General features: G+C 32.4%; 2 protein-coding genes and 1 pseudogene across 8 annotated transcripts; 2 read left to right on the forward strand and 1 right to left on the reverse strand.

Annotated features, from left to right (window-relative positions):
* Positions 1-359: 359 nt before the first annotated feature.
* On the forward strand, positions 360-2207 carry LOC121223222 (uncharacterized). The gene is made up of 3 exons (XM_041104352.1): positions 360-884; positions 1363-1545; positions 1853-2207. The coding sequence occupies exons 1-3, from the start codon at positions 819-821 to the stop codon at positions 2072-2074; spliced, it is 471 nt and encodes a 156-aa protein (XP_040960286.1). The 5' UTR covers positions 360-818; the 3' UTR covers positions 2075-2207.
* A 1077-nt stretch (positions 2208-3284) lies between these two features.
* LOC121223218 (26S proteasome non-ATPase regulatory subunit 13 homolog A-like) lies at positions 3285-7442 on the forward strand (annotated as a pseudogene). Its single transcript, XR_005920577.1, has 6 exons — positions 3285-3540; positions 4393-4839; positions 5375-5455; positions 6438-6633; positions 6716-6815; positions 6966-7442. The product of XR_005920577.1 is annotated as a 26S proteasome non-ATPase regulatory subunit 13 homolog A-like (transcript).
* A 1582-nt stretch (positions 7443-9024) lies between these two features.
* Positions 9025-11599, reverse strand: LOC107938551 (signal recognition particle receptor subunit beta). 6 transcript variants are annotated; one of them, XM_016871748.2, is made up of 7 exons: positions 11482-11599; positions 10969-11152; positions 10449-10531; positions 10190-10276; positions 9886-10034; positions 9640-9771; positions 9025-9441 (listed from the first exon to the last, which is right to left on the reverse strand). In XM_016871748.2, exons 2-7 carry the CDS (start codon positions 11147-11149, stop codon positions 9252-9254), a joined length of 822 nt encoding a protein of 273 aa, XP_016727237.2. In that variant the 5' UTR covers positions 11150-11152; positions 11482-11599; the 3' UTR covers positions 9025-9251. The 6 variants fall into 6 exon arrangements, with proteins under 6 accessions (XP_016727237.2, XP_016727241.2, XP_016727240.2 ...); XM_016871752.2 differs by having other exon boundaries at positions 9886-10031; positions 10190-10252; positions 11482-11588; XM_016871751.2 differs by having other exon boundaries at positions 10190-10252; positions 11482-11588.
* Between the last annotated feature and the right edge of the window lie 918 nt (positions 11600-12517).

Raw genomic sequence — 12517 nt, forward strand, 5'->3', positions numbered from 1 at the left:
TAATATCTCATATTCGAATATTTAATCGTTAGATCCAAATTATAAGAAGTTATAATCACTGTCAGAGTAATTACGATCAATTATATTCAAATATCTACTTTTGATGACCAATTTTGTGATGAGTGTAAAAAAGAAATATAGAAACAAATAATAAACGTTAATGTTCAAATGAATAGATGAGTTTGAGTTATTCTTTTATAAATATAAGTAAACTTAAATAAATATAAAACATGTTAATATCGTATCTAGATTTGATCCGACTTATTAAGACCTCTATTTTTAAGTATATTAATTTAATTTAAAATCATTTTAGAAAAAAAAAAAGGAAACTGAAATATCCACCTAGATAGGTGTGGCTTGGGACAAATGCTTGTTGCCTGCCTCTGTGCTGTCAACTACACTCTTACGATTGATTCTGTCCACTCCAAATGTCCTTTTCTTTTCTCTCCATTATCACCCTTTTCTCTACTGATTCCCATGTTTCTAGTTAAATATTATTTATTACACTAACAAAAGCAAATGGTAAGAAAAAAAAAGATAACGAGAATCTAATCTTATCAGACACAAAAAACACCCATTACGCAAAGCAAGCTTAAACTAAAGCCAACACTAACCTAAAGTTGCCCCACTCTTATCATCTTCTCTGTCCTTTTATGCTTGTCTCTTCACAGAATCTGTAACATCATCACCATTTGTTATTGCAGCATATAACTCTGGTTCTCAGTTGACTTTTTTATTCTTGGCTTTCAACGAATCTAAGATCTGAGGACCCTTTTGTCTGAAATAGAGTTTCCCATAGCTGGGAAATAGACAACAACATGGTTGGTCTTTTTCCTAGATTTTCTGTTGGCAAAGCTGGTCATCGACGATCCCAGAGCGCTCTTGTAAGAAAATCTAAATCATTATTTTTTATTTCTTCTTTTGTGTCTTGTTTTGCATTAATCTTGTGATCTGTCTGTTTCTTTAGTTGTTATACTTGCTTGAATGTTTCCTTAATGTGCTTTTGACCATTTTTTTATACGAATTAGTCCTTTAGTTGCTTTGGTTTTGGGATTTATTTCATAAAAATCACCAATATAAGCTAAACCCAGATCTCCTAATTAATAATCTGTTTTATTTCATAGAATCTGCTTTTGGATTGTTTTGGCTCTTTCGCCATTTAATTCAATGCCTGTTAGGCTAACGTTACTTCTATTTTCTTTTGCTTTATTCTTTTGGATTAAATAAAAAATTTATTAAAAATTATGTAGTAACTTAAAATTTCATAAATTTTAGGCTGAGGCAACTTCCAACCCCTTTAATGTCGTACCTGGATTTTAGTTTGCATAACACGACTAATGAATTGCCTCACTTGTGGTTCAGGTGGAACGGGAAGTGGTGCCTCCAATTTCGGATGTTGCAACAGTAGCAGCGGCCACTGCTGCCCCTACTACTGCTCATGGAATCGAAGTAGCGGTCGAGTTTAAACCGGTAGAACATCCAATTGAACCTTTGGACAACGACCAGCCGATTCAATGCCCATTGCCTGAGCCTTCAATTCTAAATGTAAGCTCCGGAGACTTGTCTTGTTGGCTTGAGTACCTATTAGTATAGCTGGCCATGATTATGTGATAATCTCACCATGTAAGTTCACTATTCTATAAACCAAACTACCTAGAGGAATTTGTATTAGAAATTTGATTCTATTTTGTCTTCTTTTACTTAAAAAATGAATAAATTAATTCTTGATTATTTTTGTTAAACATTCCATTCATTTTTACTGTCTAATTATAATAGATTCCATGTAGTTTTACCCATAAAAATTCATGGATATATGCTTTGCATTACATATATAATATACTGTCTTGATTAGGACGGAAGAATATGGAAGGAGCGTGTATCAGCTAGCGTACGGAGGAGAGCCGACTTGCCGGTTATGCAAGATGGAGGCACCCTTCAATCTCAATCCGAATCTGAAGCTACTGTCGGAACCAAACCTCGGCCGACCTCAAATCGTATGATCTTACCGTCTCTAAGTGCTCCGGAACATAATTTACTAAAGCTCCTTGAAGAATGTACTGCATCTGGGATCTAAAAGCATGCTGCTACAATGCTACTTCAACTTCATTGGAATAATTTGCATGTCATCTATAAACATCAAACTATATATACATCATGGAAATGTTACCCACTGTATATCTCATAAATCACATCTAAATTTAAATCCATCTTTTCATTTCTACTTAAATATAATTTTAACTATTTTATGTCTATAAAAAATTTAAATTATAATTTTTTTTTAGAATAAAATGTAATTGTCCAACTAAATGACATACATAAAGCATAACGATGAAAATTTTGCATGTCATTAATTATTTTGATTGGCTCGTAATCATACGAATTAAATCTTTATAAAAATAAAAATAAACATTTTCATGGTAATGAAAGAAAAACTTGCAATACATTATCATGTTGAAAGAAATTTTAATGCAATTAAAATGTTTAAATGTATAATCTTTTATGGTGTATATAAAACAAAATAAATCACTAATATTAATATAATAAATAACATATTTTTTTAAATTCCAAGCTCACATGTCCAAATGACTCATTTGAAAAATAATAAAAATATAATTTTACTTGCCAAAAAAATAAAAATAAAAATTTATATTATATGTTTTTATAATTAGAATTAAATAAAAATATTTGTTGTCTAATTACAATAAATAAAAGTACCATGAAAGTAGTTATACTAAATGTCAGATTGCATTGTGTCTTCTTAACTAAAAAAATGGGTAAAATAATTTTTATACATTAGATCAAAGAGCAAATTAATCTTTTATATTAAAAATTTCATTAATTTATACTATTAAAAATTAATCTGGTTGACGAGATAACCAAATATTAATACATGACATGCCACGCTTACCATATGTTATTTAAGAATCGATTTTAAAATAAAAATAGATAAAAATTTTAATAAAATTATTGACTTGCTCTTTGATCCAATGTAATAGGTTAGTTTGTTTGTTTTTTAAGTATAAGAATAATTTTTTAAAAAGTGAAAATAAATAAAAATTTTAACAAAAAAAATTAAACTATCTTTTGATGTAATATACAAATATTAATTTATTCAAATTTTTAAATAGGGAGAAAATACAAAGAGTAGCACAATGAACCAAATTCGTTGCGTAACCCGACCCACTTTACTTTTTAGTACAACACAACATGCCCGGCCCGATATCTTTTGCCTTTTTCGGGTTCCGTTATTCTTTTCTTTGGGCACAAGACACGCAAAACATCATTTTTTTCAGAGTTCAATAAATAATAGAAAAAAACCAAAATTGAAAAAAAAAAAAAACCCTCTTTACGCTTCAGCTTCTCTTCGACTGTGTAGTGGAATCGGGATCCATGGCGGCCTTGCAATACCTGGAATCTCTTCGAAATGAGCATCCAGAGCTAGCCGACTGGTATAGTTCTCTAGCAGATCTGTATCAGAAGAAGCTTTGGCATCAGCTCACTCTCAAGCTTGAACAGTTCGTTGCTCTCACCGTCTTTCAGGTTTCTCTCTCTCTCTTTTTTTTTTGGTTTAGGGTTTTTTAGATCTCTTCTATATTAAAGTTTTTGAATGGAGTTGTTTTTTCCCTAATTGAGTTTGAGGAATTAGGATTTTGGTTTAGAACTGGGGTTCCATTTGGATCATTTTCTTTTCTTTTTAGTTTTAAATTGAAGAGAAATTATAAAAATGCTTATCATTTTGATTTTCGATAACTCAAAGATGATTCGAGAAAGTAGTTTCAGTTGAATTTTCCCTTCTACCTGTTGATTGTAATTTTTTTTTAAATAGAAGATGCCGAAGCATGGAAATTGTTGCTGACTTGTAAAACTTTTTAGAGGAAATATTCTGTTCTGCATGAGCTGCAATGCAGGAAGTTAGCTAAATATTAGTTTCTAAGGCTTTATATGTTTGCTTTTAGAAAAAATTGTTTACTTAATTGCAGAATGGAAAGTTTAAGGAGCAAGACTATGTTATATCTTTGTCAAATCATATGATATATGAAACATTAGCTTCTAGCTTTGACATCTTATTTTAGAATTCTTAATTGTAGACAGGAAAATTTTGGGAGGCAAGCTTATGTTACACTCTCTCATCCCTCTTGTTTTTTCGTGTTACATGTTGAATTTTATCATGATTTCCTATTGGTCTATTGGGTCATTTAGTACGTCTTATTTGGATAATTAATCTGGAGTGTGGTTCAGTTAATGGTTTTCATTGTTGAAGAAAAGGCTTTGTGTTTATATACGTTCATGCATAGATAAATAAGTGTGGTAGCAAAGAACCAAGTGTACCCGACGAGCTAGATTTTGGCTAGAAGATTATACTTCCTATAACTTGTTTCTCTTAATTTTCAGGCTGGAGATGCACTGATACAGTTGTATCATAATTTTATCACTGACTTTGAGACCAAGATTAATCTTCTCAAGCTTGCACATTTTGCTGTTATAGTTTCTCGGCAGTATTCTGACAAAGAAGCTTCTACTAGTTATCTTGAAGGTGTGATCGAAAAGCTTCAGGCTACTAAAGAGCAGCGCATAGAAGAGCCAATTATTTATATTAAGATGCAAATTGCCAAATTTAAGCTTGAGCAGGGTGACCAAAAGGAGTGCAAGAAACTTCTTGATGATGGAAAGAGTACTCTTGACAGTATGACTGACATAGATCCTTCTGTATATGCTAGCTATTATTGGGTTTCATCTCAATACCATAAATTTCGTCAAGAATTTGCTGACTTCTACAGAAGTGCTCTCCTTTATCTTGCATACACATCTGTGGCGTCCCTGTCAGAATCCTTTAAGCTGGTATGTTTTTATAGGTTAATGTGTTCTCTGGCGGGGAAATTGTACTTTCTTGTGATACTACAGGAGCTCATCATTTTTACTCATTAATCAAGATTTGATGTTACAAACTCGTTGTTCCTCAGTGTCCCTGCAAGAAATTATTATTTTATCAACCAATTCATGCGCAGCAGTGCCTTGGAAGTCTAAATTTTTGTATTACTAGTTCAGCCTTTTCTTTCATGCCACGTCCCTTTCAATATCTAAATTTTATAATAACAAAGATGACTCAAGTTTCCAGGTATATAATCGACAATAAGACCTCCATAAAAATGACATACCTCTGTATGGAATTAATGCTGATTGCGGTATAGCTGATGTGCTTAAGTAGTCAGCCTTCCAGCTGGAAGGCTGGGGTGGTGCTTATCCTTACACTCCTGTCATTAAAATAGATGGATAAATAAATAAACTAAAGAAAGTTTAATGCTTTTATTTGGCCAGTAGATATTTTTATCCTTTGACTTCAATTCATTTTATTGTTATCCTTTAAATTATGTAGGATTTGGCATTTGATCTGTCCCTTTCTGCTCTTCTGGGTGATAACATCTACAACTTTGGAGAACTGCTTGCGCATCCCATTGTAAGAAGACCAGCTTTCTAATTTCACTATAGATTGTAGCTGAATATTCTTTTTTAATATTTTTACAGACAGAATAGTTTCATGTCATGATCCTCTATTTAATCAAAATGTTATTCATCCTTGTTTGCCATTAACAAGTTAAGCATGTATTAGTTAACCTTTAATGGTTGATAATGCTATTTGTCTGATAGTATGGTTCATTGAGGATATTGCTATTTTCATTTAAAATCTGATTTTAGTTTTAACCTGGTTTAGGCTGTTAATCAAGCTTTGGTTAAATAAAGAATGTCAATAACTTTGGAAGCAGTAGAAGACCCATTTAAAATGTTGTGATGTAGTGGTTGATTGTCCATTGTAGGAACACAAGGAATATAGATGCATAACATTGAGAATCGATTAGCTTCGTGGATTTACTTGTAGGCATGGTTCAACCTGAAAGTTGGAACTTTTTCCAAGGGAATGAAACATTTCAATGCCTAGAATGGAAGTAAATTTATTTATGCTACAAACAAAATGGTTGCTCATACGGAATCATGATGTCTAGTAGTAGACAATTTGGTATGAATGAACATCTTTGGTTTGATGTTGATTCAAATGTTAAAATGTGTAAACAAACAGATAAGAAATACCATTTTTTGTGTAATTACGTACAGTTGACAGTTTATAGTATGGACTTTAATAATTGCACTAAAGTAAGGCTGATAAGACCAGTCTGAGATGTTGAGGTTAGATATACATAGAGGTGCAAAGGAGCCTAAGTAGTGATTGGAAAGTGCCATATGATTACAGGTTCTTTTCATTTTTTTTATTTTCTTTTATGCTATTGCAGTTGCATGCTTATTTGTCTTTCAGGGGGCCGATCTGAAATGCCACTCGTGTTATAGGTTTTGTTCCTTCTGATTATCATTGCTTTATTCTATGTACATACATATATACACTTTTGTTATGTTTGAGATGATGACATCCTTCGCATCTTTTACAGATAACAAGTCTTCTTGGGACTAGGGTTGAGTGGCTTTACCATATCCTCCAGGCCTTCAACTCAGGTGATCTAGCTCGCTATCAAGAATTGTGTCATGTGCACAGTGCTGCATTGAGGGCTCAACCAGCCTTGGTTGAGAATGAGAAGAAGCTGTCTGAAAAATCAATATTCTATGCTTAATGGAGATTATCTTCAGGTGTGTGTTTGCAGTGTCCTCTGTATGTTGCTGATATCTGTATGTATGGTTAAAAGCTAAACTACAATATGTTTCCATGCAGCCGCCCATCCGAAGACCGAACCATACCGTTAAAAGTTATTGCTGAGCGAACAAAACTGTCCATTGAGGATGTTGAGCATCTTCTCATGAAGAGCTTGTCTGTAAGTTGCATCTTGTACAAGTCCAGCCTCTCCTTTTCCTTCTCATATGAGCTTTTGCATCACTGCATGCATTTGATTGCATTTATGTCTACAACCACTAGCTATCGCATGGATTACTTGTATAACCTTTCATTTGAATCACAATTGCAGGTTCATCTGATTGAGGGCACAATTGATCAAGTTGAGGGTACAGTTCATGTCTCCTGGGTGCAGCCGAGAGTTCTGGGAATTCCACAGATCAAATCCTTACGTGACAGGTTGGATAATTGGGTAGGCAAAGTACAAACTGCTTGGTTATCAATCGAGGCTGAAACACCTGATCTTGTTGCAGCATGAATTTTTTCTCCCCTCAAGTTCCTTTCTGCCCATTGTAACAATTTCGTTATTGGAAAAAAAAAAAAAGAAGAGAGAAGTTAATGGTGAGCAATGAGGATAGAGACAAGTGTAAGTGATGTGGGGATATTAGTTGATAGTTGATCCTGGAATTCTTCTATTCTTGTGGAAGGAGTGTCCCCTCCTTTGTACTTTCTTTTTCACGTTTGGTCATTTGTTGGATATTTACAGTGGCATATATGCCTAAGGATACTTGTTAAACTTGAGAATAGCTAGTTTCCTTCTCTTTTTTAACTTTGTATTGGGAGTTCTAATTTACATACAATCAGATATATGAACCACTTTCATGTGGATCATATGATAAGAAAGTGCATTTTCATTTTAGAATGTTCTTTTTTATCTGCCATGGATCATGTTGTTTGGTCAATATTGCAAGATATGATGGGCCTTGAAAACTCGAAAATGAAACTTAAAACTCAAACTCCATTCTCAGTTCAGTTTTGTTCTATTTTCAGTCCAACTTCAAGCTTTGTTTCTCAAGTTGAGATAAATCAAATTGTATAAGATGTCATAAAAAATTCACTTTTTTCTTATACCCCATATCTTAATTTTATCATTAATATTGTTTTCTTACTGATATCATCCTTTTTTTCTTTGTAATCTTCCACATGGAAATTTGATTGTTGTTGAAAAAAGAATATTGTGGTTTTCATGTACTGCTAAGCAGTATGGCTGGAGCTTCAGTACTTGAGCCAAGCAGGTTCTTTTCACCACCATCAGATTCATGTGCATGCATTTGAGCTTGGCTCTGAATGCAAAACAGCTTCATCAATACGTATGGCACGGCAAATGTGGTGACATTAAAAAGGATTACAAAAGGCGAGCAGTGGAAAGTAAAAAATATATACTAGAACCAAAGGAAGCAAAAATACATACTAGAGCCAAAGGAAGCAACTCATATCAGAGCCAGGTTTCAAATCCTGAGACCTGTGGGTTCCGCTGCGCCAATTGTTATTGTTCTGACAAGTTATATTATATAAATTGTGATACACCGAGAAGTTTATCATATAAATTATAGATTGTGATATCTGATTGTTGATGTCGCACTGAAAAGTTATATAAATTATAAATTGTGATATATTACTGTAATGCAGTGTTAAGAAGTTACTGAACATCCAAATGCATTTGCCCTTTACACAAATACATCTCAAGGTTCTCTTATAACCATTAACCATGGAGAACCTTGAACTAAGAGTCAGGTTGTATTTTGCCTCATTTATTCAAATAATGAGCAAATTAATACTTACATTATATCAAAAAACAAATTGACATGGATAAAGAGCAAATTTGCTCTTTGATCAAAAAACAATTTTTTACTGTTAAAAGTCTTATCTATTTCTATTGTCAAAACTATCTTGGTTCACAAAATATCAGTAAAAATGGATAAATATTTTAACAGAATGACCAATTTGCTCTTTAATCTAGTGTACAAAGATTATTTTTCCCATTTTTTAAGTAAAGAGGGTAAAATACAATCCAATTCCTCATACAAGAACCTCCATGTAAATGACTATCATATCATATGCCAAACAAGACAAATATCCATCACCTATGAATATCGGATTATCATAAGAGATCGTAATTACTTCCACAAATGCAGAAAAAGAATAGCTTTAACCTTTCAACAGTCTACCAATCTAATGAATGGAACCAAGAACAGTGCATGGTGATGGTGTTGTAGCCTGTGTTATTGGATTTAGACTAAAGATCAAGGCAAAGTTTTGCCAAGTGTGTGTGTGAAGTGTTTGTTCAACATGTTCTTAAAATCTAGAGAGCATGGAAATTAATTCATGAAGGAGATTCTCCTGAGCTTAGATACAGTTAAAGATATTGGCAGTTGATAAAATAATTTAACACAAAGTATGATAATCATTTTCCTAATCACAATTCTCATCACAACACTTTTGCAAATCAGCAGTTCTCTTACTAATTCACCAGTTTTCCTAGACTCATTTTCCTAAACTCGGTCAATGTTCGAGATGAAATAATCAAACCAGCTTTTTAAACAGGTTTACAATAAAAAAGAAAGAAGACTGATTTAGCCTAGGGCTTTACACATTCCCAGATAAACTGTTCTACTTGACCAACCTCACCAGTTAAACCAGAAGATTCTGCGACCGTAACTTTGTTTCTACACTGAGAGAATGTAAATGGTTCTTCAGGTACCCCCAGAGTGAAGTCATTTGAAATATCAGCTGCTGTTATTGCACTTCTCGATGCCCGCAGTTTATCACTACAAAATGGTAAAAGTAGATAAATTTAAGTACAAATTAGGAAGAATGAATTGAACAGATACACGTGTTTATGTAAGTAGGACCTTGTAAGTTTCTATCTATTGAAAGTAATAGTACGTTATCTAATTAGGGATATTGCAAAAGAAAATGCTTAAGAAAAATAGAAACATGTAGGACAAATGTACTCGGGGTCATACATTTCCTTTTCCATTTGCTTTCTGATGAACTCCTTGGTATGAGCAGTCACTTTATCGTTTTTGTTACAGCAGATGAGAACTGGAATTTTCTTCTTGACCACACTGGCCTTAGTCAGAATATCATACAGATACCTACAAGCAACATTGCATCCAATTCCTTTTCGGTAATCAGAAATGGGGTGGGGGAAAACGGAGAAAGAAGAGACTTGCAGGTGAAGTGTGTGCATCCTTCTAGCTTATTCTTACTCTGAAGCTAAACGGCAGTTCGGTAAGAACTCCAAAGAATCAACAACAAACACAATGCCAGCTGCTCGAGGTAAGAACTCATCCAGTTTGGGACGCAGACGAGAATGCCCGGGTATATCAACAATATGGACAGGCTTGCTTTTACGCTTCTTTCAAGAATAGATAAAAAAGGAATGGTTAGAGTCGGTTCAATTTAAGAGAATGATCCAAACGTAAAATTGACTACAAGAGAATGAAGTAAGATAGATAGTACGAAAACCGAGAAAGTAAAACTAGTTCAGAAACCTGGATTAAGGTCAACTACCTTATTACTATCAGAATTTAGCACGATAGTGCTCTCATTTGGCTCCATAGATGTAATGGTACCCTGATGCACAGAACCATCACGAAGCTGACATGCAAACGATTTCAAGAAAGTTATGACAACATTGCATCACTATGCCTTCTAACAAAATGCACACTTATGTAGCATATCATATATTTGGCAATTGGCAACCACAACAAGATAATTAGCTTAAATTGGAATAAACATGCACAATGAACCAAGTAATGGCATTTCATACCTGATAGAAAAGAACAGTTTTACCACTTCCACTAAGGCCAGTGAGTATAATGGTATTAGATTTTGCGCGTTTGAACAAGCGAACTGCAAGACAAAGAATGCACAAAATGTAAGCACATATAACTCAAAGTGTACACTCCAATAAGCGACCAAATTTATCCAGAATACTGCCCCAAAACACAATACTTAATAGAATGCGAAATCATATAAAGATATTGCCCTTGGCACCATTGCAATCTAATAGGATTCTACAATATTCAATCTAAATGATCATGATTTAAGCAACTAAATGAATCAAACAATCATTATTTTAACATCATAAAAACAATACAATTTCACTGCATACATTATAAAAAACATATTCTTGATAAAAAATGTTATAATTACAACTTATTTTGTGGTTAAAAGAATAATATTTCAAATTCTAAAATGCATACAAACCAAGATTTTAAGGGAAAAAATCTAAAAACTAATGAAAAACTAATTCTTCGATAAATAATACGAACAACATTTATACTTACTGGACAAAAGCAAGAGGGTAGAAATGAGCAAGACAGCAATAGCAGCATATAATTGAACAGGGGGTATTTGATTCAAATACTCAATGGCTTCATGCAAACATTTCTCCAACTGATTCTTCCATGGCTCCAATTGACTCTTCAACTGCTCTAATTGATCTTTCCACTGTTCCAACCCTTCCATAGCCTGAATTTCAAGTTCTATGAGATATAAAAGCTTAGAAATCTAAACCCAGATTCAATATCAGTCCCCTTTTGAATAAGTGCCGTTTTCTCTTGTAACTAGAAAATCGAAAAGAAAATGAAAGACATAGAAACTTTTTAGTCAAAACTTTTGATTCAGTAAGAAAATAAAGCCAAATCATGATTTCGAAACATTTTTAAAGAGTTCAGAAACAAAACCCAAATCTCAAATGGAGCAAAATTTCGTTTAAGATTAGAGAAAAATCCCAACTTTAACTATAAACCCACAAATTTAAGCTAATGAATTCAAATATCAGAGTGTAATTTGCGTACCTTTAACGTATCTATCTTCTACAGAGAAAAGAGAAATGCTTTTTTTTTTTTTTTTGGTTCTTTTTCTCCAGAAGAGCCTGAAGAGTGATGGAAGAAACAAGTAGATACTGTTCGAGGCAAAATTAAAATTAAAAGGAGTGGTATTGTTATGGGTTAATTCATAAGAGATCCTCAAAATATAGTCATATTCTAAATTGATTTCTAAACTTCAATATGTTCTAATTGAGTCCTTAATGTATTAGTGTTATATCAAATAAGATTAAATCACTATAAACTTGGCAACAACTCTAAACACAGGCCTGAACTTTTGTTTGGTCTAAGTTAGTTGATTAAGTAAGTATCCTCGTATTGAGGTTTGAACTTTTTTTTGTCCAAATTAATCTTTAAACTTGACAATTATTCTCAAATTAAGCGTGAATTTTAGAGTTTTCAATAAAATTTCATCACTAACTTAAAAAAATTTAAACCCCAATGTATAAACTATTGCTAGTTCAGACCTCTAACCTTATCAAATGTCAATAAGTTCTTTTGCCAACTTAACCATTAACTTGTAAGTTAAATCATCACACAAATATCATATAAAGCATATTTAAGATACGATATTCAAATTATAAACATGTGTTAACCTATTTGTATCGATAGTTTAGATACATAGCCTTATAAATTTATTGATATTTGAGACTATATGTTTCTAATACATTATATCCGAGCTATCTATTCGATAAATACATACATATTAATAATTAGATCCACGTATTATAAATATATTCTAATTAAATTTAAACTAATTTATAAAACTCAAAACCAATATCCAAATCAGTTGTAACTATGATGGTTCAACCACTTTGAAGAAAATTAAAATTAATAAATTAAAAATAATTAAAAATATTCATAAAAATATATTAAAAACTATTAAAAATTAGAATAAGAAAAAAGTCTAAAAAGTAAAGAAAAATTAACAAAACACAATTAAAAATTTCAAATTATTTTAAAAGATAAATTTAAAAAATTTCTTTGATATTTCTAAACTTTAATT

Source organism: Gossypium hirsutum, chromosome A03 (assembly GCF_007990345.1).
Source record: "Gossypium hirsutum isolate 1008001.06 chromosome A03, Gossypium_hirsutum_v2.1, whole genome shotgun sequence".
NCBI lineage: Eukaryota > Viridiplantae > Streptophyta > Magnoliopsida > Malvales > Malvaceae > Gossypium > Gossypium hirsutum.